The 25,852-nt window shown below is 40.8% G+C and overlaps 1 protein-coding gene across 1 annotated transcript in view; it reads left to right on the top strand.

Annotated features, from left to right (window-relative positions):
* Positions 1-25,852, top strand: part of PCSK5 (proprotein convertase subtilisin/kexin type 5) — a 482,296-nt gene that overhangs the window by 325,656 nt on the left and 130,788 nt on the right. Inside the window, exons 18-20 of the mRNA XM_056118773.1 lie at positions 1,374-1,471; positions 1,862-1,991; positions 2,938-3,053. Of these exons, the coding sequence (XP_055974748.1) occupies positions 1,374-1,471; positions 1,862-1,991; positions 2,938-3,053 (344 nt within the window). The remainder of the gene's footprint in view (positions 1-1,373; positions 1,472-1,861; positions 1,992-2,937; positions 3,054-25,852) is intronic.

Here is a 25,852-nt window from a genome sequence, read left to right as displayed (position 1 = left end):
ATGCATGCAGCCACTGCACTCCACTTCTTGACCCTCCCTGCCTTTCCCTTCAGGGCTGCTAAGGTTGATCACTGATCTCAAGAGAACTGAAAAGATTTTACTAGAATCAGCCACAGAACAATTGTTGTGCCTAGAAAACTGGAAAAAAAGAGATTAGAACTTGTATACAACTGCTCAGGATTCTTTCTTTATCTGTTTACTGGTTGTTCATTCCAAACTTTTTGAGGAGCTTGGAGAGCAATATGGTTTGCTCATTAAAATTGCTGTGACCCCTGTACCAAGCATAGGCAGGTTCAGGAGATAGCACAATGGTTGAAGCTGCCTGAGCTAACCCTGAGCATCACACAGTTCCCAGAGCATCCAGTGTACTGGAATTCTGCTGGAGAACCAAGGGAAGATCATCAGAAAGCCTTGAAAATGAGAGATTCCTCTTGGGAATCGTGCTGGGGGTTGAAAGGGGATTTCATTTACTATGTTCTGATTGTGTTTATGTTTGGGGGGTTTTATTTTCCCCTTCGGTTTTGGGGCCAAACCCAGCAGTGCTCAGGATTTATCCTGGCTCTGCCCAAGGATCACTCCTGGTGGGCTCAGGAGAACATATCTTGAGCCAGGGATGAACTCAGGTCAGCCTCATGCAAGACAAGCTGTCTCCCCACTGTCCTATCTCTCTGGCCTTGGTTGTGTGTATGAAGACAAAGCAATAAAACAAGTTTTGAATATGCTACGCTGCTTGTCCGAAGAGGAAGGCATTGGCAAGCATATTACCAGGCAAGGGAAAGACTTTGCCACAAATATGGTTTTTAAACCTCCAGCAGAGAAAGTAGACTATAGACCAAACATGATTGCCACTCAGTCTTTCTTTTGCAAACCACAGCACCCAAAAGGAGAGAGAGAACAAAAGGGAATGCCCTGCCACAGAGGCAGGGTGGGATGGGGTGATGGGGGGTGGGAGGGATACTGGGATCCATGGTGGTGGGAAATGGGCACTGGTGGAGGGATGGGTATTTGATCATTGTATAATTGAAACCCAAGCATGAAGATTTGTAAGTCTACAACTGTACCTCATGTTGTCTCACTGGTAAAAATTAAAAAAAAAAAAAACCATCCAGCAGAGAAAGAGTGTGTCCACCACACCATTAGGAATGTCCCCAAACTTATCACATTTGTATGTGCTGCAGGCATCGTGAGAGCCACAGAGAAGTACTAGGGACAAGAGGGGAACGTGAGGACAAGATCTGTTTGTCGTTCTTTGAAACATGGCCAAATCTCTGAGCTGGAAGCAGGGGTGGCGGTCGGGGGACATGGTTGTATCCGATGCGTCTGTGGTATCGCTGCCTCGCTAGCCTTGGTCCTGAGTCTCTCTCTGCCTTCAGCCTGCAGGGATCCCACTGCCACGTCACCTGTGAGAATGGATGGTTCTTCAACGGACAGGAGTGCCAGCCCTGTCACCGGTTCTGCGCCACTTGTGCTGGTACCGCTCCCCTAGGCTCTTCAACCCTGCTGTGGCCAGGCTGTGTGGTTCTCAACACCACTTCCATAAACCCTCTTGAATTTCCAAGCAAATGCTGGAGACACAGCCTTGCTTTCTGCGTGGCACACACTTTCTCTTTAGCAACGCCCGCCACGCTCATTCTGTCCTCTGGGGAGATCTTGAATTCCATCTCCTCCTCTTCCCAGAGTGGTTGGGTATTAGGGGTCAACGGGTTCAGTTTTAAATAGGAACAATTGTTCCAAAGTCTCTAAGTGCACCCATATGACAGTTCTTAAAAGTATGACATCGTAATGCCGCTTCCACACAGGTCCATGGGGCTTTCCTTCCTGAGACTGGGTATCTGTTTTCTGCATCTGTCTTGCTTTCCAGGGGCAGGCGCCAATGGGTGTATTAACTGCACAGATGGTTACTTCATGGAGGAGGGGAGGTGTGTACAGAGCTGCAGCATCAACTCTTACTTTGATCACTCTTCAGAGAATGGACACAAATCCTGCAAAAGGTAAGTTGCTCTGCCCTGGAAGCACTCCCGTAGGGTGATGGGGCCCCCTCCATGGTTTTCATAAACCAAGGCTTGAACATGTAATGATCCAATCAGGCTTCAACCCAAAGCTACACATCCATTTACCCTGGAGTTTTCGCCCATATTTGATGTTTCTATCTGGGAGCCTCATGAGAACTTTAAAGTTAAAAGTTTCTCTTCCAAGATCATGCTACCTCCCCTTTAAAATGAGGGTTAGGTGGGGAGGGAATCTGAGAACACTCGTGGAGGGAACTTGACACTGGTAGAGGGATTGGTGTTAAATTATTGTATGGCCAAAACTCAACTACTAGTAACTTGTAGATCATGGTTCTTTAAATAAACAAATAAATAGATAAATAAATAAATATATAAATAAAAACAAAATTAACAAGGTTCATCAGGGCCAGAGAAATACTATAGCAGGTAGGGCACTTGCCTTGCATGTTATCGGCCCAGATTTGATCTCTGACATTACATATGGGTCACCAAGCCCCACCAGGAATAATCCTTGGGCACAGAGACAGGAGTAAGACCTGAGCACACTGCCAAATGTGGCCCCAAAACCAAAACTAAAATAAAGTAAAATAAAATTAGTCAACCAGACCAGAGACAAAGGACAGCAGGTAAGGCACTGGCCTTGCACGCTGCTGACCTGGGTTTGATCCTCAGCACCCACCCGCAAGCCCCGCCAGGAGTGATCCCTGAGCAGAGCCAAGAGGAAGCCCTGAACTCTAGCAGGTGTGGCCAAAAAATAAATCAGTGAAATAAAATTTCAATTAACCAAAGAGTTTGACAATTGTCACAATATTTTTGTGTCATCTACTAGAGGAGTATTAAGTTTAAGCATTCAGAGTTTGATCGTAAATATATCATTTTCTCTGGTATGATATGTGAAAAGATGATAAATTGTAAATGTTTCCCATAGATGTGACAGCAGCTGTTTGACATGCAATGGCCCAGGGTTCAAGAATTGTACAAGCTGTCCCAATGGGTATCTCCTAGACTTAGGAATGTGTCAGATGGGAACCATCTGCAAAGATGGTGAGTACAACTTCTCACTTGGATCTTCTCAGTGAAACTCTACTTTAAGGCCTAGTATCTAAATAAAATAATAACTCTACATTAAGATCTGATAGCTAAAAGTTGGGTTTGTATTCATGCAGATGACTTATCTCAAAGATATAGGATGAAATTGCTTTGAAATGTTGTTCTAAGAATCTTCGAATGTATTAGGAACATTAAAACTGGGGGTGGGGGGCGGGGAATCAGGCTGGAGAAATAGTACAAAGGATAGAGCACTTGTTTTGCATGTAGCTTACCTGGGTTGATTCCCCACCTTCCCATTATGGTCCTCTGAGTACTGCCATGAATGATTCCTCAGTGCAGAGCCAATAGTAAGCCCTGAGTATTGCTGGATTTGCCCCCCACCACCAAAACACAATAAAAAGAAGGCTGGAACAGTAAGTAAAAGATAATCTCCCTGGGTTTATTCCTCCCCTTCCTTTGAATGGTTCCTCTTCTGGAAATGTCACAAGAGGCCAGACAAGTGCAGAAGTGGGGACAGTGTGGGTTCAAGAGTTAGAATGCTGCTGGCCCCATGGAGACACATCCCTACACGCCTCACCTTTGTTGTCTACAAATCCGAGGTGATTTCTGCTCTGACTTCATTTGGTTACTCTCCATATATGTAGTGGGCATTTGAAAGATAAGGGCTAAGTTGGGGCTGGAGCGATAGCACAGCAGGTAGAGCATTTGCCTTGCAAGCGGCGGACTCGGGTTCGATTCCCAGCATCCCATATGGTCCCCCAAGCACCGCCAGGAGTAATTCCTGAGTGCATGAGCCAGGAGTAACCTCTGTGCATCACCGGTTGTCACCCCCCCCCCCAAAAAAAAGATAAGGGCTAGGCATGCTATCATTGCAAATACATCACTTATATTTACCCTCCACGGAATATCATAGGGGACTTTGTATCTTCACAGTTTCTCCGGTAGATGACTGGCCTGCCCTTTTCAGACTGTTGTTCCAAGGTTTTCTTAGCCAGGGTCAGTTCTCACCACACTACTCCAGGCTGAGCGCATTAGGGTGAAGGCAGCCCCAGGGCAGGACAGGATCACCTTCCACTTGCAGCAAGCCCTACTTAAACCTTGACTTTAAATCATGGCTCGTCTGTCTCTGACTATGAGTAGGACTTTTTGGTAGTAACTTAAAAACCAAGAAGGATTTCTAAGTGGTGTGCCCAGGAGATCAGCTGGGGTTTGAGATTTTCACCCTTGCCCGTTGGTAACAGGTTTGTGCTACTTTAACTATTTGTCCTATACAGTGGGGTAAGTTATCCCAGATGACACTGTGATAAAAGGGGAATGAAAGACTTGAGGGCCAGAATGAGGTATAAAGAGCCATCCACTTGGAAGCAGTCCATTGTCAGGTCACTTAGCAGTGGTTTCCAGCCTTTTTATGCCCGTAGATCATTGGTGGTCCATGGACCAGTGGTTGAAAACCACAAGTCGAAGAGATTATTGATGACTCACCAGGCTTTCAAATCATGGCAATTACATTATTAGTATTGCACTTTATTCTCTTCAACTGTCATTTCAGTGATTCTAAGACATATTCATTTTTACATGTTAATATCTCTGGTCAGGCACAGCTTACAAGTGCTTTTGGCCAGCAGATTTAAGTGGCAGAATCATCATTATCTGTGACTCATTAGCAGAGATGTGTGCTCACATGAGTTACACACATAAATCTACATACATTTGATTGAACTGCATTTCAAAGTAACTTCCAAAATATTAAGCTTTTTGAATATTGAACAAATGCAGAACGAAAACATGAACACTTACTGAAACAAATATATCAGTATCGAATTAAAAGTCTAATAGGTTTAAAAATATTGTGTCTCCCTTTAATAAGAAACATTTCCCCCTTTGGTGGTACTTAAAGTAATGCAGCTAAATTTAGTGTCTTGGAGCCACTGAAATAAGTGATTGTATACTGTCTGTTCTAGGTAATTCTAAAAAAAAAAGAAAATTTCTTTGCTTTATAATGTTGATTTCTAATTTATTCTTTTTCTAATCTTTTTTTCCCTTTTATAACTGGATATCAATCACATTTACCGCTGGACTGCAATATCTCTTCTTGAAAAACAATGCTGTTGACTGAAATCACTTTGGGTGGACCAAATTCCCTCCTTGTTGACTGCTCCCGAATGATCTCTTCCAATCCCCAATCTGCCTCTCTGACCAATCAAAACCTTCTTCCATGTGTGCGCGCCATGTTGCTGTCATCTTCAACTTCCCCTTCTCTCTTGCTGACTCCCCGGAAAAGCAACGGAAGAGTCCTGGGCCGAAGGTGGCTTCTGTATGCTTGTGAAAAAGAACAATCTGTGCCAACGGAAGGTTCTCCAACAACTTTGCTGCAAAACATGTACATTCCAAGGCTGAGCTGCCATCCTAGATTTCTTTGTTTCTGTAGACTTATAGATAACTCCATATTATTATTAAAAAGAAAAAAAAACAAGCAAAAAAAAAGCAAGCCACCTCTCTCTTTCTTGCTCTCTTTTTCTCTCTTAAATTTGTGCAGGGAGAGGGTGAACTGTTTTGTCAGAACTTAAATGGAAAAAAAAAAAAATAAACCTACAACAAGCCTACCTTTTATAACTGGGTGTTTAGTGCTAAACAGCCAGAACCACAGAGACAGTATTGTATGACCAAAGCATTTGATGCCAAAATTTGACGTTAAAGTAATGATTTGATTTCCTGCCCTGGTTTTGAAGGTCCTCTTTTTTCCTTTTACATTTACTTGCTTGTTTCCCCCTCTGAGACACCTCTCAAATACCATTCTAAAACATCACAAGAGCAGACGTAGATCAAAATAAAACAGAAAGCTCTTGCATCACTGATTTTTTTTTTATACTTGAGTCCGTTGTGGGGGAAATGGCAGAAAACTATGCCTAAGGGCATTCAGAACATCCCACAGAATTGTGCTCAGTGTCGTTTCTCTTAGCTTTTCACCGTTGAACATTGATCCTTTCCACATGTAATTCACACCAGGCATTACGTGCTGGTCTGGGCATTATACGCACTTGATGGATTAGTCGGCTCCATGGGGTTTCATCAGATAGACTTGCTGCTACTGGCTTCTCCATTGTAGAATTGGTAGAATTGGTTGATTTTGCACACCGCTGGCCAAATGGGGTTGCTCTGCGTAGTCAAATTGGTGATGAACAGAGTGTAAATTTTTGTAGCATCTAGCGCCCTCAAAATCCAGAGTGTTCATTTCATAAGCCCTGCACAATCTCTTGGTGCTCTCAACAGTTTATCACCATAGCATTTTTCAAAGGCCATGAGCAATTCCATTTGTTGTGGTGGGAAGTATTTCAGGCATGATGCAGGAATTTTTTCCCTAGAATCAAAAGTTTCTAAAAGGTCCTGTATTTTTTAAGAAAGAGAAGTTATTTCAATAGTATTTAAGCTTGTGTCCTAAAGGCCAAGCAACATTTTTTTCAATGGTGCTTCTTAGTAAATTTTTTCATCTTGTCATTTCAAGAAAATAAAACTGGAAATGGAATATGAGTGGCATGATTGTACCCTCCTGGTTCTTACCCCTTTCCTCTGTCCCTCTGTCACTATACTATGATATACCTGTTCGTGGGTGTCATTAAGATCATCTGTTCCCTGGAAGTATCTTCACTGTTTTTCTGTGACTCCCTAAACACGTCCTGAAATCAAGTAGCCTAAATTATGCAGAACTGGTGTAGAATCAGTGGTCAGATATGAGGGAGGCTGAGTCTCTACAGATTTTGAATTTGTGTGTGTGTGAGAGTGAGGATAGAAGATATTAAGTTACTTCATATTTTATATCAAAGCTCCATTGGTGACCCATTAGTGATACTTTGGAGGCCTCAGCCATCTCACAGACCGCTTCTGAGAGCCTCCCTTTCAGGGTATCTCTGGCTTCAGAACTGAGAAAAAGAATGGCAATACGGAGTATTCAGGGAAGGAGCTGGAGAGCGGATGCCAAGGTCCTTGTCCAATCACCCAGGCAGTAAAAAGCCTTGATTCCAATATTTATTCCTATAAATCGAAATAATCATTTAACCCAGTGTGAAGAATAATAGTTTAGTGGCCCCCAGCATTCTGGTGATACTGAGTCATGTAAGGATTGATTCATACATAACCAGGAAATCATCTGATTTTGCTGAGCAATTTCCCGCTTTGTAGCTGCAGAAAGAACTATCTGATACAAAGAAAGCAAGTTAATTCTGAGTACAGTATGTAAGTCTTATATTTAAAGGCAAAGTCTTTTAATAAGCAAATGTGGGCAAGAGCCTAAAGCAAAATCAAGAGATGATGGAACCAGATTTGCCTGCAAATGAATTCATTGAACTGAACCAGCCCATAAAATTTGAAGCACAAATTTACTATGAAAGATTGAAATGATGTCTGTGTCCTTAGGCAGTTGCCCTATGCAATGACAGCTGAGTTCCTCGGGGGTCCTCCAATGTGTGTTCATTTCCCACTGACCATGCAGACGCACTTCACGGAAATACTGGTTTATTGACTAGTGTGTTACTGCCTCGTTTATCTACAGAATATTATTAACTAGAACATAATGCTTTCAAAGTTTAAGTTAATGTTATATATTATGTATAAATATATATATATATTCATAATGATCTATGTAATGAATAGTACAAAGTTTGGAGACTTAACAAATGCTCTAACCTTCTAGAGACAAAAGTCCTATCTTCTGTTTTCTTTTGTCTTTTTACCTTTAATTAGTGATCCATTGTTAAATCCAAATCCACTTTTACTGAAAAATACTGTACATGTGTAAAATGTTCAGTTGTTTTTTTGTAAAATATAGCATAATGGTTGTAATTGATACTCGCCCAAAACAATGTTATTCCATATTTTATTTTTTCTATTAAATTAACCTAAGTTCCTGTTTATTTGATCTGTTCATACCCATGTGTAAACATCTCTAAAAGGGCAAGGAAGGGAAATTTGTTTGCACATAGATGCTGAGTATGAAGGAAAGGGCAGAGATGAAGCAGAATCCGAATATAGCTAGAAATGAAAGAAAGAGCAGAAGTTGACTCAGAAAAGAGTGAAGAAAGTAGTAGAGCAGCCTAAGAAAGAATTTAGGTTTGATTTGGTCATGAGTAATTGTTCCATCTCAAAGCTAGATGCTATTTCCTTCCGACAGAGACGATGCCATCCCGGCACCATTCCACCCCAAGAGTGAGTGATGACCACAGGGTATGAGAAAGTTGAGGAACCACAGAGCTGGGAAATAGGGGTCAGGAAGCAGATAGAGGAGAGGAAGACTTTGTTCAGTTTGCTGAGATCCTACATCAAGTGCACACAGCATCTCTATCCCAGGAAACCTAGGGATGACCTCAGAGCAAAAATGACCATGAATATCCTTTTCTGTGAATACATGAGCTCCAACCTGTTATAAAGATCTGGAGGGACAGATAATGTGCACGCTTCACAGTGTGAGGTTACCAAGCATATAGATTGATGTCAGTGGATCTTCTTAATTCTCACAAAAACTCGAAAAGCAGAGGAATGTGTAAGATCATCTGTTCACCAAAGCTGAGACATAGGTGTCCAATAAATTCACAAGCTAAACTTAACAGGAAGACAACACTAGTGAATGTGAAGAATCTAATAAAAGAGAAACTAATTTACTAAGTTTAGACAGGCAAAAATTACTTGAAGCTGAACTTTGAATTTATCAGGGCCTGTATCTTAGAGCTGGAAGAATTAGAATTGGGTGTTGGGGGACGACTGAGGCTTAATTAAGCAGATAGGTCAAGAGCATTAAGAACATTACCAATAAACTTTGATGTAGATGAGATGTTCAGGGAAGCAAGTAAATGGTTTTAATCTAATTAGTTCGTTTCCACAGAGCACAGTGACACATTTGATGAATTAATTAAGAAGAATCCACATTCTTTTTATTTATTTATTTATTTGCTTTTTGGGTCACACCTGGCGATGCACAGGGGTTACTTCCCAGCTCTGCACTCAGGAATCACTCCTGGCGGTGCTCAGGGGACCATATGGGAAGCTGGGAATCAAACCTGGGTCAGCCGCGTGCAAGGCAAACGCCCTACCCACTGTGCTATCTCTCCAGTCCTGAAGAATCCACATTCTTACACTTTCCAGGAGATATATGTGTTGTCCCTGCCTGCACCTCCTGCATTCCTGGGTGAACTTTAGGCATCATCATTCTCTATCTGTGGGCTGATCAGATGCTTCTCACTTGCTACCCCGCTGAGGGGGATTTATCACCACATTGCTGACACACTCTTACTGGTTCCATTGTCCACTCAGTAAGCAACCCTTTATTTTGAGGAACTGGCAAACAATGCATGATGGGAAAAAGGCAGAAATTTGTTTTAGCAGCTACTAAATTTAGATGTCTCCATCAAAGGACCCAGTACTTAAGGCACATCTGATTACAGGCCTTAACAGCCTATCCTCTTGTGCCAGAAGAATATCACACGACTGGAATAGAAGTAGCTTGCTTTCTTAACTGCTTTTCATCAGTCTCCCACAACAGGCAGTTCCAGATAGCAGCATGATGAGCATGGAAAAAATAGAAGGCAATTTTAAACCAGGGTCTGACCAGTTCAACACTCCTGCCGTCCAGCCAGCCTCTGAGATAGAGTTGCAGAGAGTACAAAAAGCCAACTACAGAGTGATCTCACCTGGCTCAGGTTGGGCCCCAGGCCTCAAACTCAGTTTTTGACAGAAAATAGAACTCTGCTTCTCTCCTCCAGTCACCATTTCCAAATGTTACCTTTGTTTCAGGTCCTCCGTGAATACTTTGGAGTCATTGACAAGTTTAGTATACCCTAGCCAAGATGGACTTAATTTTGCTGCATCTCATTTGGAGCTAGTTAGCGTCTAGAATTTCTAACATAGAAATGGAAAGAGAAAACATCTTAATGTTTCTTTATCACAAGAAGAGATGTGGTCCAGAGTCTATCCCTGGGCAGGAGACATTCAGTGATGTAGCATCACTTGTGTCCGGAAGATGGTATGAGATCTGAGGGCATCCATACTCCTTTTCCAGTCTGCTAGCAATGGATTGAGATGGATTTTTCACTGTCTTATTACTGAAGGATTTTTCTGGTGTGTGTGGGGGAGGTCCTTTCAAAGTTTGAGAATAATTAATTATTGCTTTGTCAGCCAAAAACGAATACATTAGTTTGTATCCCTACATGCTAGAAACTTCCAAAACATTCTCTGAGACTTGAATTATTGTAGCTTTAACTTCTTTTTTCTTTCAAAGTTTTAGAAAAGAAGACAGAGTGTTAAGATGGACCGTATTTTACCAAAATGACTTTATTTCATTTAGCCCTCGCCAAGAATTCAGAGACTTATAAAGATTAAATTTCCAACATAAGATCTACCGCTAGTGAGAGGAATGGTAGGAACCCAAGCACCCGGCATCAACCTCCTTACAACACTGCCTCTTTTAAGAGTGCCAGAAAGTAAAAGCAAGTCCTTGCCACATTGCCACATGTGTTGTAAGACAGAGGGGTAAGAGCCTTTCCCAGTGCAGATAGAAAGCACATTGTATCTCCCTGTTCATGGACTTGGCTGTTTCTCCTTTTGAGTTCAAGTTAATTGCCTCCATAAATATCAAGGCTTGCTCACATAGCAGACTCAGGTCCTTCTTGCCTTCTTGGAGCTTATAGTTGGAAACAAACAAAAACACTGTTCTAATATGAAGCTGTTTAAGTGCCTTACAAAGCCCTTTGACTTGTACAGAGGAGCAGTTCCAAGTAGAAAAGGTTCCATGTCTTCATCTCTAAGCTTTCAAAGGGCATCCAAAAAATTGTGTGAAGCATTAAAAACTGAGCTGTTTCTAAAATGGATGAAGTCGAATGATAATTAAATATCTGTAAAATACAAAATGCCAAGTGCACCTCAATTCTTAAGAAGTGGCATAGAATTAAATTTCATCCAATAAGGTAAAGGTAAAGGTAAAGGCCCTCCCGTTGATCGTTGATTTGCTCGAGCGGGCCCAGTAACGTCTCCATTGGAGACTTTGTTGTTACTGTGTCTGGCATATCGAATACTCTCGGTAGCTTGCCGGGCTCTCCGAGAGGGGCGGAGGAATCGAACTCGGGTCGGCCATGTTGGCCGCGTGTAAGGCGAACGCCCTACCCGCTGTGCTATCGCTCCAGCCCCAATAAATTCATCCAATAAATTAGAGAAAAATGAATTTCAATATTTGACAAAATGTTGATGTGGCATCTATCAAGGTGTAAGAACCTAATATTTGTGGGGATCTTCACAGGTGTAAGAACCTAATATTTGTGGGGATCTTCACATCCATGAAGGATGCTGAAAACCTCTCTTCACGCTAGGGAGATGAAAAGATTACATAGATATTCCTGAACTCTTCCCTCAGGACACCTGGAGATCTAAATAACTACTTGACATTTCCTTTCAGATGTCTAATAGGCATTTTTAAATTGACATGTCTAAAATAGACCAGATTTTCCAGTCTCCTAACACATTTACCAATAAGTAGTTCCCATACCTGTAAGTGGCATTATAATCCTTCCATCAGTTTTCTTAGTCCTCCAAACATAAGATTCCTCTTTATTTCTACTCCAAATCCTATCCTGCTGTTAGCCCCACACTCCCACAGCATATATTTCAACATTCCAGCCCCCAGTTCATGGTTTAAGGGGCCACTGAGATAGTACAGTGAATAGGATGCTGACCTTGCTTGTGGCGAACCTGGATGCAATCCCTAGCACCATGTAGTGTCTCCTGAGCACTGCCAGGTTTGATCCCTAAACACAGGGCCAGGAGTAAGCCCTAACCCCCTCCAGGATTGTCCCCAAAATGTAAAAATTCAAAAGTAAACGTAATCCAGAATTCAAACACCTTTATCTCCAGCCTGACTCCCTGCTTCCTTTCTTTCCTCCTCCTTTTTCTCTCTCTTCCCCTGTCCGTTTTATATACTCAGATAAAATCTGAAACTTTGTGTTGAATTTTTGGGGAGGGGGCCACACATGACAGTGCTCAGGGCTCAGTGCTCAGGAGTGATCCCTGGTGACACCAAGGGTTTTGTGTGGCACCTAGAATCAACTGGGGCTGGCTGTATACAAGGCAAGCACCTCGCCTCCTTTACTATCTCTCCAGCCCTAAATTCTGAGTTTTTCTTTTTTACCTAAGTTTCTTCCAGTTGCTTCTCAAACCCCTTAATCATCATGTTCTCATTACACAACCTCCTTATTTTTTTCCACTTAAAACGAGTTTGTTCCTCAAGATCCCTGTCCTTCACACAGTTGGTTTCTTCTCACCCTACTTGTCTTATTTCAAATATAGCTTCCTCAGAAAGCAGCTCCCTCTGCCACTCTCTCGCACCTGCCCACTTTTTTGCTCTTGACATAGCATTTACCACAACATGACATTCTGCGTTTCACTCCAGAGTTTACTGCTGGGCTCTCCCCCCATGTCAGTCTGAGGGGGTGTTCAGTTGTCTTGTTCACAGCTGCATCTTGCATGGCTAGGACAGTGTCTTAATAAATATTTGTGGGGTGGATGAATAAGCAACTTTCACAGAGAAATAACATTTGATCTGAGTTTTGAAGGAAAATATAAGCCAAAGATAGTGAGAAGTGACAGAGAGAGAAAGAGAATGAGAGAGAGAGAGACAGAGACAGAGAGAGAGAGAGAGAGAGAAGAACCAATAGGAGGGAAACTATCAACTGTCTTATGGACTGAAATGGCAAGGAAGGCACTGAAGGGAGATAAATTTAAAATGGGCCTTGGATGGCCCCTTCCTCCATATGTACTTGTGATCAGTGTCTTCAACTTTTAACAGAGGTTGAGTGACTTACCTTCTCAATACTCCCGTAAACTCAATTCATGGCCTCTTTCCCACATATCTGAATATCTGAAGAGCATTCATTCAGACAATGCTGAGGAGGCCCATTCCCTGCCATCTTCAGAGGATCAAAGACTCAACTAAGGCAGCTGAATGAAAGGCCAGGGCAGAGCTGAGCTGTTAGATGAGCTCACGTCAGAGGTGGCAAATCAGAGTTTCACTGTGATGACTATGGGCAAAGTCACCCACTTCAAATTTGACATGACCTGTTGACAGGACTTGAGGACAGGACTTGGTCAGAATCTTCCCTCTAAACTGCCCTCACCAAAGAAGAGCAAAAATAACAAAGTGATGGACTAGCATTCCCCCAAATGAACAACTGTCTCCATACAGTATGTTGACTTTCTGTAAACTCAGCACTGTGCCACAAGCTTTCTATAGATTGTTTCATTCAATACTCCTAAAAGCTGCTTTTATCCTTCCTTTACAAATGAGGAAGCTGAGGAGGTAAATGCCTAAGGCACCCCAGTGGTAAATGAAAGGACCTGGGATTAATTTAGACCCAGACAATCTGATACCACAGTCTCCAGAAGGAGAATTACAAGAGCCAAGGAAGATGTCTGTCAAAAGGCCCTTCAGTCCTTGGCCTAAAGTCAAGTTTACATCAGGATTATATACTGTAACCAGTACAGTCTGGGCAAGACTCGGATTACTTCTTGTGAAAAAAAAATAGTCATATCCGCCCAGGGCTACTTACCACGCAGCCATTAGAATGTTTTATGTGACCAAGCCAGGAGTAGATATTAATATCACAAGAATTAGTAGCAACCAAAGAACCATGTGGGCAAGAAATTAAAATGAACCTCAGTCCCCACAACCACCACTGCTTGGTCCCAGAACAACCCCCAGCACTGTCCCTTCAAACAAGCAAATAAACAGAATCAACCTAAAGGCAGTGAGGCCATCTTGTTAAGAAATTGGGCGCCATGTCTTCTTTTATGTTTTCTTTGTCTGAGAGCCATCATTTGCATTCTTGAACCCACGAAAGGAGGTAGGAGTCGAATGCAGGCAGTAGGAACATGGAGACATTTCATGATGCTGGTCTCAATTCCATGAGCTCCTCTGACAAATCTCTAAAACAGAAAATCCAGGTAATAAGAAAACAGGATTTGGGAGCAACCTCACTCATTACTATAGCAAGACAATAAAAACTATACAATAATGGGCCTGCATTCCTCCAGTACAGGGCTTAAGTCTTGCATCCCACCAACCTCTACGGGTCAGTTCTGAGCACACATTTTTTTTTTTATAATTTATTTCTTTATTGAATCACTGTGGGAAAAGTTACAGAGCTTTCGGGTTTAGGTCTCAGTCATGTAAATATCAAACACATTTCCCTTTACCAATACTTATTTTTAACCGCGAACCCCAATAGAACCCCACCTCCCACCCCTCCCAATTCCTGTGAGGCAGATTAGTTCTAGTTAATACTCTATGTACTTTGGCTAGATACATTGTTTCGATAGAAGATGCACAATTATTGTTTAGAGTTTACGACCCGCCCCCCCAATCAGACATGCTGAAACAGTGTTGTGAAATGATTTGCTTTCTACAACTTGGTTTAAGAATAAAATGATGTCGCGTGGCCGCGCGGTTTTGGATTTCTGCTATTTTACTTATTAACCCTGGAAGAATTTCTATTAAAAGTTAGATAGTTAAGAGATTGGTTTCTGTGCTCTGGAGTCGTGGCCGTGCCGGAGAGCCGCTCGTGGGGGGCAGCTGGCGACCTCGGTCGGGCGTGAAGGACGGCCCAGATCGCCCCCGCTTCCCATGAGGTCCCTGCCGCTCCCACCACCCCCGGCTCAAACCTGCTGTCCACAAGGCTCCCGTGCGGCCGCCATCTTTCTTTCCAGAGAGGAGCAGGCGAGCGGGTCAACACCCTTTCCCCTCCAGGCAGGCATGCTGGAGGGATTTAACACATAGTCCATTTGCTTTTCTGCTCCAAGTGGGTGGCTCTCTGTGCTAAGTCCTTGTGCCTCCGGGGCCGTGGCCGTGCCGGAGAGCCTCTCGTGGGGGCAGCTGGCGACCTCGGTCGGGCGTGGAGGACGGCCCATTACGCCCCCCTTCCCATGAGGTCCCTGCCGCTCCCACCACCCCTGCTGAGCACACATTTTTAAATATAGGGATATATATTTAAAAATTGAAACAAGAAATGTTAGGGTTATTTTTAGAAATGTGATTTTAAGTAACTTCTATCATAAGATGCACAAACATCACAGGAACCAGGAGTTCTCTTGCCCTCCTATGCCAGTTTAATTCCTAAAATGTGTCTCAGATTTATTTTCTTTTTTCACCTTTCCTATCCAGATTCACCTGGGTCAGATTACGTCTCACCTGGGCTGGTGCATACCCCACCCCAGCCTGGTGTCACTGACCACTATTAGATCCTCACTACACACCCTCACCTTCCTCTGATCTGTCTTCCATCACAACTAGGATATTTGGTTTGGGGACCACACCCAACTGTGTTCAGGACTTTCTCCTGACTCTGTTCTCAGACATCATTCCTGGAGGTGCTGAGGACCCGAATGGGGTTTTTTGCATGCGAGGCAAGTACCTTTTCTGTCAGGAGTTTTCTCTCTAGCCCTGGAATTGTCTTTTTATAGATTCTAAAGCAGATGTTACTGTTTAAGACCTATGTACATCCTCCCTCTTCACCAAGGCCCAAGTTTCTGTGGCCTTCAACTGGAGCATAGTCACGCTGACCAAGCCCACTTCTCACACTCTCCTTTCCCGCCCTTGGTATTTTCCACACATGCTAACTTCCTGATTCTTATGTTCTGCCTTGTACCTGAGGACTTTGCCATATACCAGTTCCTCTGCTTGAATGCCATCCCACACCTTGTCATCTATACCTACCTGATACTTACCTGAACCTCAGTTCAAATGTCACTCTTCCTGATCCACACAAGGCTCTGTTTTATCTTAACATGACTTAACATGGCATAATTTGAAACTATATGACAAAGCTGTAATAATCAGATCAGTACAGTATTGGCCAAAAAAAAAAAAACACAGCCACAGATAATAGAATAGAATAGAGATTCCAGATTTTTTTTAAATTCATAGTTAATTTATGACAGTTAAGGCAACAAAATTTAATATAAAAAGTCGGCCACTTCAATAAAGGATATTGTCGTGTCCAGGGGATGACTTGATGACAAAAAGCAGCTGTCATATAAGTGCGAGATCCTAAGTTTGTTTCCTGGTCCAGCCCACCTGTATGGTCTTTACAGCAATGCTGTCTGGGAATCCCCAGTATAGGAGCAGTGTGAAATCTCTAGCATACACCAGGTGTGTATAAGCCCCACAACTAAAGTGTGTGAACTATAGTGAGCACTGTAACTAAAAGATGCAACGCTTTGTGATCCAGAAGTGCAATCCCACATGTATAAATGCAAATACCGCAGCTAAAGTGTGGCATCCCCAGTAAGAAGCATACCTGAGTATGGGAGCACTCTAATATGTGACGCCTGGTAAGTACCATAACCACTGTGTGAACATCACAACTAAGTGTTTATGATCCTGCTCAATGCAATAGCAACAAAGGTGTGAGAAAGCTAAAGGTGGGTTAATGCACTTTTCTTGCACACAGCCAACCCCACTTTTATTTTTGGCACCAATTATGGTTCCCCAGAACACCACCCAAACATGATCCCTGAGTACAGAACTAGGATTAAGTAAGTCCTAGCTGGTTATGACCCAGAATCCCCAAAGGAAATGAATTAATTAAAACAAATATAACATATATATATGTATATAGGCTAGAGTGATAGCACAACGGTAGGACGTTTGCCTTGCACGCAGCCAATATGGCCAACCCGAGTTCGATTCCTCCGCCCCTCTCGGAGAGCCCGGCAAGCTACCGAGAGTATCTCGCCCGCACGGGCAGAGCCTGGCAAGCTACCCCTGACGTATTCAATATGCCAAACACAGTAACAACAAGTCTCACATGGAGATGTTACTGGGCCCGCTCGAACAAATCGATGAACAACAGGAGGACAATGACCAGTGACCATATAATGAGGAATATATTTGCAAATCATGCATCTGACAGATATCACCTTGAAACACAAAGAGTTCATAACTCAATCCTATGTATTGGGGTAGCTCAATGGTAAGCACCTGCCTTGCAGACATGATGTCATGAATTTGATCTTTGTACCACTCCACAAGCCAAGTGCAACCTCTGCATCCCTGCCATTTGTGATCTCCAGCAGGAAAGCAAAGTATACAATTGCTGGAGCTCAACTAATCTTGTGGGGAGGCACTATCACTGAAGAGTTGGTTGGACCCTCCCATTCCATATGAGCACAACTTTATATGTATGAATCCAAAACTAAAGTGTGACCACCAGCAAGTACCACAGTGAATATTAAGCATAACAACCGAGTATGTATAACCACCATCATTGCAACAACAACAAAAGAAAGGTAATTACAACGGGGACAAAACCAATCAAATAAAATGAGCAGAACTGATGAGATTTTTTTTTTACAGAAGACTTAATGATAAACAACAGGCACATTAATGCATCACCAGCATGGAGATGCAAGAAAAAACAGAAGGTAACACATAACCCCTGTCAAAGAGGTTGTTACCAAAAGGACAAGAAACAACTAGTATTGGTAGGGACATAAAGAAAAAGAAACTTTTGGCAGAAATGAAAATAAGGTGGTCCTAATGAAAAATAGTATTGAGTTACCTCAGAAATTTAGAATAGAGCTACCTTATTATCCAGAAATTTCCCTTCTGAGAATGTATGCAAAGAAACATAAGCACACACTCAAAATTATAAATGCATGACTATGTCTGCTGAAGCTTTGTTTAAAATAGAATAGATATATAATACCAGTAGCCGAGAGGGTAAAATAACTTAAGGCCCCATAGATGGAAGAATGGGTAAAGACAATTCAGTGTGTGTAGGTATCTGTACACATTAAGTGTGTGTAAAATGCACATATATAGGGAGTTATACTCAACCATGGAAAATACAAAATTTTTTATAAACAAAAAGCAATTTGTCATTGTGACAACAGAATAGAACTTGCAGCTGTTGTGCTACATGCAATATGTAAAACATTTTATCATTTTAATTATATGTGACCTATGAAAAATGGGAGGATAAAAAGTAAAGTCAGAGACAGAAAGCAGATTGGTATTTCCAAATGGCAGTGCATTGGGAGGTCAATGGAATAGATGAATGGGAATCAAGAATTTCAAACTACCAGCTACAAATTAAAAAGTACATCAATAATATGGTATTGCAAATTTAAATGTTTGCTATAAGATGATGAATTATTCTGATGAGGATTCTGTTATATTCAGAAGTGTCAAATGATTACTTTATATCTGAAACTGTATAATAGACTAATTTCACTTCAATAAACAAAAATTGTCACATTTTCAATTGAATTAAAAAGTTAAAATAATAAGTTGAACAAAAAAGGTGAAAGAGCAGAATGCTGAAAACTACTAAGACATGGAAGAAAGAAATTGAAGAAGACAAAAATGAACGATGGGAAGAATTAATATTGTTTAAGTGTACATGTTACTGATCAATTCTATGGCTACCAAATTCCAATGGCATTTACAATAATACCAAAATTTACATGTAATTACAAAAGACCCTGAAGATCCAAAGTAATCTTGAAGAGGAAAAATTGGAAACATCACATGCTATTTGTCACAAAACTCTAGGAACCAGATCCTTAGAGTATTGATATGAATACAAACACAGAGATGAAAGGTTAGAGCAAGAAGTTCCAAGTCACAATGCAGAGAAAAAAGTAGAAAATGCTATCTTCAAATATAATAAGCTAAAAAGCATAATAAAATTTTAAAAAATGAATATCTAGGAGTCAATCAAGAAAGGATATATAGTGCTCATCTATCTATATATATGAATATGTGTGTGTGTACAAGCCCAACTTGTGGGCTTCCTAAATATACAAAACAGTTATTCACAAATATCGAGAGAATAATTGAACTTAATACAGTAATGGTAAAGTAGTTTAAGCCACTTCCAGCAATGGACAGATCATCCAGGCCAATTAATAAAAGACAAGGGAATAATGATACGAGGAGAAGGAATTGAAGAGATGAACATCTTAATACGTACAAAATTTTCATGCCAAAATAAATGAACTAATACAGTTTTCTCAACTGTACACAAAACATTGCCAAAGATAGGTCAGATATTGGGAAACAAAAAGAGTTCTTGGGGTCTGAAAAATAGCACAGAGGGTAAGGCACTTGCCTTGTACGTATCCAACCTGGGTTAATTCCCACACCTCACAATATTTCAAGTCTCACCAGGCATGATCCTTGAGCTCAGAGCCTGGGATAAGTCCTGATCTCAGCTATCTGTGATCCCAAAACAAAAACTCAGTCTTAACATGACTTTTAAATGTAAGGGTGAATAAAGATTGAATCCTATGAAACATCTTTTCTAGTCCAAACTATACAAGCCCAGACATCACAATAGTAACAAACAGGAAAAATGCCGGACTAAAGAACATGGGTTGTTGTTAACTCATGTGTCACTCAAGAAATCAAATTTAAAAATTAAAGATACTTGAAAAATAAAAAAAAATCAAGAACAAATTATTACACACCAGTCAGTACAGTAAAAAGCAGTACTAAAAATGAAGATTATCATTATCCAAGACTCATTATCAATAAACAACAATGGCCTCAAATGATCTAACTTTACACCCAAAGTTACTAGAAAAAAAAGGAACAAGCTAAATTAAAACTCAAAAGAAGGAAACAATAAAAACAATAATGGAATCAAATGAAAAAGAAACCAAACCCATTTATTTGAAGATAAATGGAACCTAAAGCTGGTTCTCTGAAAGGATTGATAAAATTAATAAACTTCTTGATAGGCTCACCAAGAATAAAGAGAAAAACTCCGATGAAAATAATCAGAAGTGAAAGAGATGATACTGCAGAAGAACAAAGGATCTTAAGGAAACACTGCAAGCATCTATATGCAGACACAATGGACAACCTAGAAGAAATGAACAAACTTTTGGAATGATACAGACTTCCAAGACTGAATCTGGAAGAAAACGGATAGCTTGAACAGATCAATCACAAGTACAGAAACCAGAACAGTAATCAAAAAGTCTTCCTCAGAACAAAAGCCTGCATCAGGTGTTTTACCCAAAATATCCAACTCTTAAACACATTCTTTGTAGCCAATATCCAATTCTCAAGTCAGAAGAGGAGAAAATACACAAAATAAAAGAAAACTAAACCAATATCTCTAATGAGCATGGAAGCAAACATCATCAACAAAATCTTAGAAAATTGAATCCAACAACCATCAAGAGAATCATTCAGTTATCCAATGGGATTCAATTCAGGAACATAAAGGTGGTTTAATGTATTTTAATAAGTCAATGATAAGATAAACATGGTCATAAAAAAGTACTGAAAAGTCTTTGACAAGATTCAGCTTCCATTTATCATTTCAAAAAAGCTCATTAGTTGGAAATAGAAGGAACATAATAAGGATCATGTGTGAGAAACCCACAGTTAGTTAACATCATAGAAAACCTAGGGTTTTTTTTCAAACCTAAAACTAGAAAAGGTTGTTTACTCTCACCATTACTCTTCAACATAGTTTTGGAAAACATTGCCTGAGTAATCAGGCACGAAAAAGACACTTAAAGAATCCATACTGGAAAAATTGCAAAACTATCACTCATAATCTTATCATATTTTCAGATGATATAATTAATGAATGCATCAAGATGGTGTTCAACAGGCTAAAACCAACAACAATTAACATCCCAAAGGCTAGGGAGATGACTCAGAGGGTTGGAGCACAAGCTTTGCAGATAGGATCCCAAGTTCAATGCAAGGCCTCCCAAGCACGTCAGAAGTGGTCCCCTGAAAAATCAGTACACAATCTGTTACATTTCTATATGCAATGAGTTTGATAAAATGAAAAACAAAAAAAAATCCCATTTAGAATAACACTGAAAAAGATAAAATACGTGGGAATAAATCTGTTTATCTACACACAGACAGGTTTATGATATTATTAAAAGAAATGGAAGGTGACACAAAGAAATAGAAAGATTTCCCATACTCACAGGTTAGACAATAAACATCATAGATTATCTATAAAAGCAGTAAATAGTCAACAACAATAGTTTCTATAAATACCAATAACGTTTTTAAGGAAGTGGAACAGAATTCAAAAATTCATATAGAATAAAAAACATAAAACCAAATCAATTACTGGACAAAACCGGAAATGGAGATATGCTCTCTGGCTTTAAACTATATCATAAGCAGTAATAATTGAAGAAGTATAATATTGGGGGGGCATATGTAAATAAATAGAACAGAGCACCCAGAGATAAATCCACACATGTATGAAGAGATAATCTATGACAAAAGAGTTATATGCATATTGATGGAGATAAGAAATCTGGCATGTGCAATTAAATGAAACCTAATCATTATTTAACATTAAAATCTACAAAATTAACGGAATAAAAATAAGTGTGTTAAAGACATATACTAAACATGAAACCATACAAAAGAAAATTGATGAATAAAGAAAATGTAGTTTTTACATAAAGAACGGAATATTATTTGACCCTAAAGAACACGTGGGGCTGGAATGATAGCACAGCGGGTAGGGCGTTTGCCTTGCATGCGGCCAACCTGGGTTCAATTCCCAGCATCCCATATGGTCTCCTGAGCACTGCCAGGAGTAATTCCTGAGTGCAAAACCAGGAGTAACGGCTGAGCATTGCCGGGTGTGACCCAAAAAGAAAAAAAAAAAGAAGAAAAAGAACACGTCTTACCACATGTGATGAAATAGAAGAGCCCTAAGGACAGCTTCCTAAGGGAAGTAAATCAGAGGGAAAATTCTGTTTATTCTCTTATTTATATGTGGGATCTTACAAAAGCAAACGTGCTCACACACACAAAGATGGGTGGTTTCCAAAGAGGGCAAAGTCGAATGAAAAAAAGATACTTATTTTTAGCTATAAAATAAATTATGACAATGTAATTATGTATCTATCAGGTATAAAATAAATCTAAAAATATAATTATGACATTGAGGATGGCAATCATTTTGCCACATATAAAATATTGAATCATCATGTTATATAGTTTTATTATAAAGTACCATCAATTAGACTTCAATTAAAAACTAACCAGAAGAAAACCCAGAAACTTGGGCCTAATCTACACAGTCCACCGTAATCTTTCCCCAACCCCAAGAGGATCTGTGAGCATTTCAAAGACTGAACATCCTTCCCTAAGGGCACTTTTTTTCCAGCTTGACAAGTCTCCCCCTGATTTATTGGTGCCAGTACTGTAAGGTTCATGTTTTTAAAGGGGGTGCACTGAAGAATTTCCTGAATCCCAGTCCTTAGATGGCCATTAACCAGCAGAACTAAAGCCAGTGAGTAGCACTTTGGATCAAAGGAAAAACTAATGAGAAGCTAGAGTGTTCTGATCTCCAGCCTTTGAGCCTAATGGACCTAGACTCTGTCTGAAGGTGTGAATTAGGGATTTGTTTACAGGCTCCCAACACTAGCTATTAGCAGTGATTGGCAGCCAAGTCTGCCAGTTGCTACTTTTACAAGCAGTCAGCTCATCCTTAAATTCTGCTTTGGTACCATTTCGGCTCCCTGAAATGAAAAATTCACTTCTTCCGACCATTTTCCCTGCCTGTTCTTTGGAATATGCAGCATGATTACCTCATATTTGAGAAATGGGCCAATGTAAATCCTCATCCATCTCCGTTTCCCTGACTGCGGATTTAAATATCTCATTTGCACACCCATCACCTGCTTTAGACCAGACTCGGGCCTAGTACCTTTCCTGTTACTTAGCAATGCTGTGCGGTTGTCCACAATTTGAGATGAGGAGTCGGAGGATGAGGGGCCAGCAGTGCCCTCTCAAGTTCCTGTGATTAGTTGGCTCTTTCCACGCGAGTATAGTCTTCATCTGGACAACAACACAGCTGTCACTCACTCTCACTTTTCCACCTTCAAACTTTCAAAGCACTTCTAGTCAGCTGGTAGTCACTTGTACCCTCACCTCATCCTTCTCATTTGTGTAGCCAAAAGTGGAATCTGGGTTAAACGTGGGATATTTTACTAAACAATTCCTTACCAATCTCTAGCCAAATGAATTTCTGTCCATCCTTGTTAGATTAGATTAGATTACATTAAGCAAGTTAAACTAGTTTAAAAGTTCAATGTCAAGGTAAGACTCAGAATCTGATGGGAGGCCACCTAGACTCAGCACTGTAGCACTGTCCTCCCATTGTTCATCGATTTGCTCGAGCGGGCCCAGTAACATCTCCATTAGAAACTTTGTTGTTACTGTGTTTGGCATATCAAATACGTCACGGGTAGCTTGCCAGGCTTTGCCATGTGGGTGAAATACTCTCGGTAGCTTGCCGGGCTCTCACAGAAGAGCAGAGGAATCAAACCCGGCTCGGCCATGCCGGCCACGTGCAAGACAAATGCCCTACCGATGTGGTATTGCTCCAGCCCACCTAGACTCAGATTCTGGCTATATCACTAAGTGTGTGATTATAAGAAATACATTGAAACTCTCTACGTCTCAACATGACTAACTGACTCAACATGACTAGAGCACTTAGAACAGAGCCTATATTATCAGAGACAACATGGACTCGTTACAGTTGTGTGAATGAGTAACAGGAGTTTAGATGCTTCCCTGGTTCTCCCCTTTAGTCCTGTGATGAGGATGGCAGTGTCAATATCTGATCTCAATATCCCATCCACTGCATCATCCTGGCCTCCCAGCAAGAAATTCTGGAAGTGCTAACCTTCCCCACATATCTGAATGTCAAACTGGACAGAGTTCTCAAGGAAGCAGTCCTAATTTTTTAATCTCACGTCGCCTTTTCCTCATTGGTGATATAAATCATTTCTGTTATTTATATTTTCGGAATTTAACTTTAGAGTTTCCCGTTACAGTGAACCATTATCTTCCCTCGAGTCTCTACCAATCTCATCTTTAATTTTCTTTTCTTGAACATATTCTTATTGCCTGGGTCTCATTTAACCCCAACTACTTGTGACTCTTTTTTATAAAGATATTCAAAGGATAAATGTACTATGTTGACTATTTTTTTTGAGAGGGTGGGGAGGTTCCTTTTATTTATTTATTTATTATTTTTAATTCACTTTTTTTATTGAATCACAGAAAGACACACCATTATAAAGTTGTTTATGAATGAGTTTCAGTCATATAATTTTCCAATACCCATTCCTTCACCAAGTGTACATTTCCCTCACCAGTGTCTTTTCCTCCTGCAACTTCCCCTCCTGACTCTATGATGGTAGTCACCTTTCTTCTCTTTCTCTATCTATCTATCTATCTATCTATCTATCTATCTATCTCTATCTATCTATTTATATCTCTATCTCTCCCCCGTCTTTTGGCTATTATGGTTGGTTTGCAGTACAGATACTGAAACGTTATATGTGTATTCCTTTACCTACTTTCGATGTGTTGACTGTTAATGTTTTATGTCAAGTGCTGGTCACTCGTACAATATTGTTTTCAAGTTATGTGCTGTTGCTGAAAAGTAAGCTTATGGGCTGGTAAAACCCAGTTATCTTCACCCTCCCCGGTTACCTCCTGAAGCTTAAAACTCTACTATGCCTTTGTCTACTGGTATTATTCTCTCCATGAACTTCAGTAAATTGGGAGTGAAGGGGCTGGAATGATAGCACAACAGGTAGGGCATTTGCCTTGCACACAGCTGACCCGGGTTTGATTCCTAGCATCCCGTATGTTCCCCCAGCACGACCAGAAGTAATTGCTGAATGCAGAGCCAGGAGTTACCCTTGAGCATTGCTGGGTGTGACCCAAAAAAAAATCAAAAACAAAAACAATAAATTGGCAGTGAACAGTTCTCTATTGAGAAGACATTTTGCATTAAAAATTGGATCAGTAGCAGGCCATCTGCCTGGAGACTACATGTCTAGGAAAGAAGTCATTTTAACTAAGGATATTACAAGTCTAGACAGAATAAGGCTGAAGTACTCTGAAACACAAATGTCTAGTCTACTGGAAGCAAAAGACAGTGCACTGCATGTTGATAATTAACATCCTCAACTAATTTTCAGAACAACTCCAGCCTAATGCTCACACCCTCCTCCTGGATTCAGTTGCTGTGGTCATGGGTTCATCACTTGCAACTTGCATCCCCTGTACTGCCCTTCACTATCACCTCTGGGTTTGCTGGACTTCCTCTCCTTGTTACGCCCGCACCCCGCCAAGGAAATTTTTAGTTACTGACCATACTCGGTCACGGTCACGGTCATACTAACAGCACAAAACATACAATTTTATTTATGGCTTATACTTTGCTCTTGTGCTCTGATATGAGCTTATACTTTTATATTAACAGCCAGAGACTTGTGTTTCACCCTTGCTGTATCCTAATCCCTGGAATAGTGTCTGACATATAGTAGACGTGTCATAATTTTATATTACATGAATGAATGAATCCATTTCCATGGAACTTTCTGATGTCAGGTGTCACCTTTCCCACCTTTATTTTGCATCTCTCCCTTGGTAGATGTAAATCCATCTACCAAAATGTTTTGACTACCATTTCAATTGGCAATTGTGTGAACACTTAGAAGTTTCCTATGTCATTCCCTTTTTTCTTTCTTCTTTTTTTTTTCTGCTCTTTGGTCTATACCCAGTGATGCACAGGGGTTACTCCTGGCTTATGCACTCAGGAATTACTCCTGGCAGTTCTCGGGGGACCCTATGGGATGCTGTAAATCGAACCCGGGTTAGCCATGTGCAGGGCAAACGCCCTGCCTGCTGTGCTATCACTCCAGCCCTCCTATGTCATTCTCGATCTGAATGAATAACA

The sequence above is a fragment of the Sorex fumeus genome, unplaced genomic scaffold, assembly GCF_029834395.1.
Source record: "Sorex fumeus unplaced genomic scaffold, SorFum_2.1 ptg000038l, whole genome shotgun sequence".
NCBI classification, from domain to species: domain Eukaryota; kingdom Metazoa; phylum Chordata; class Mammalia; order Eulipotyphla; family Soricidae; genus Sorex; species Sorex fumeus.
Note: the sequence above shows the minus strand (reverse complement) of the source record. Positions and strands in the feature narration are given on the sequence as shown.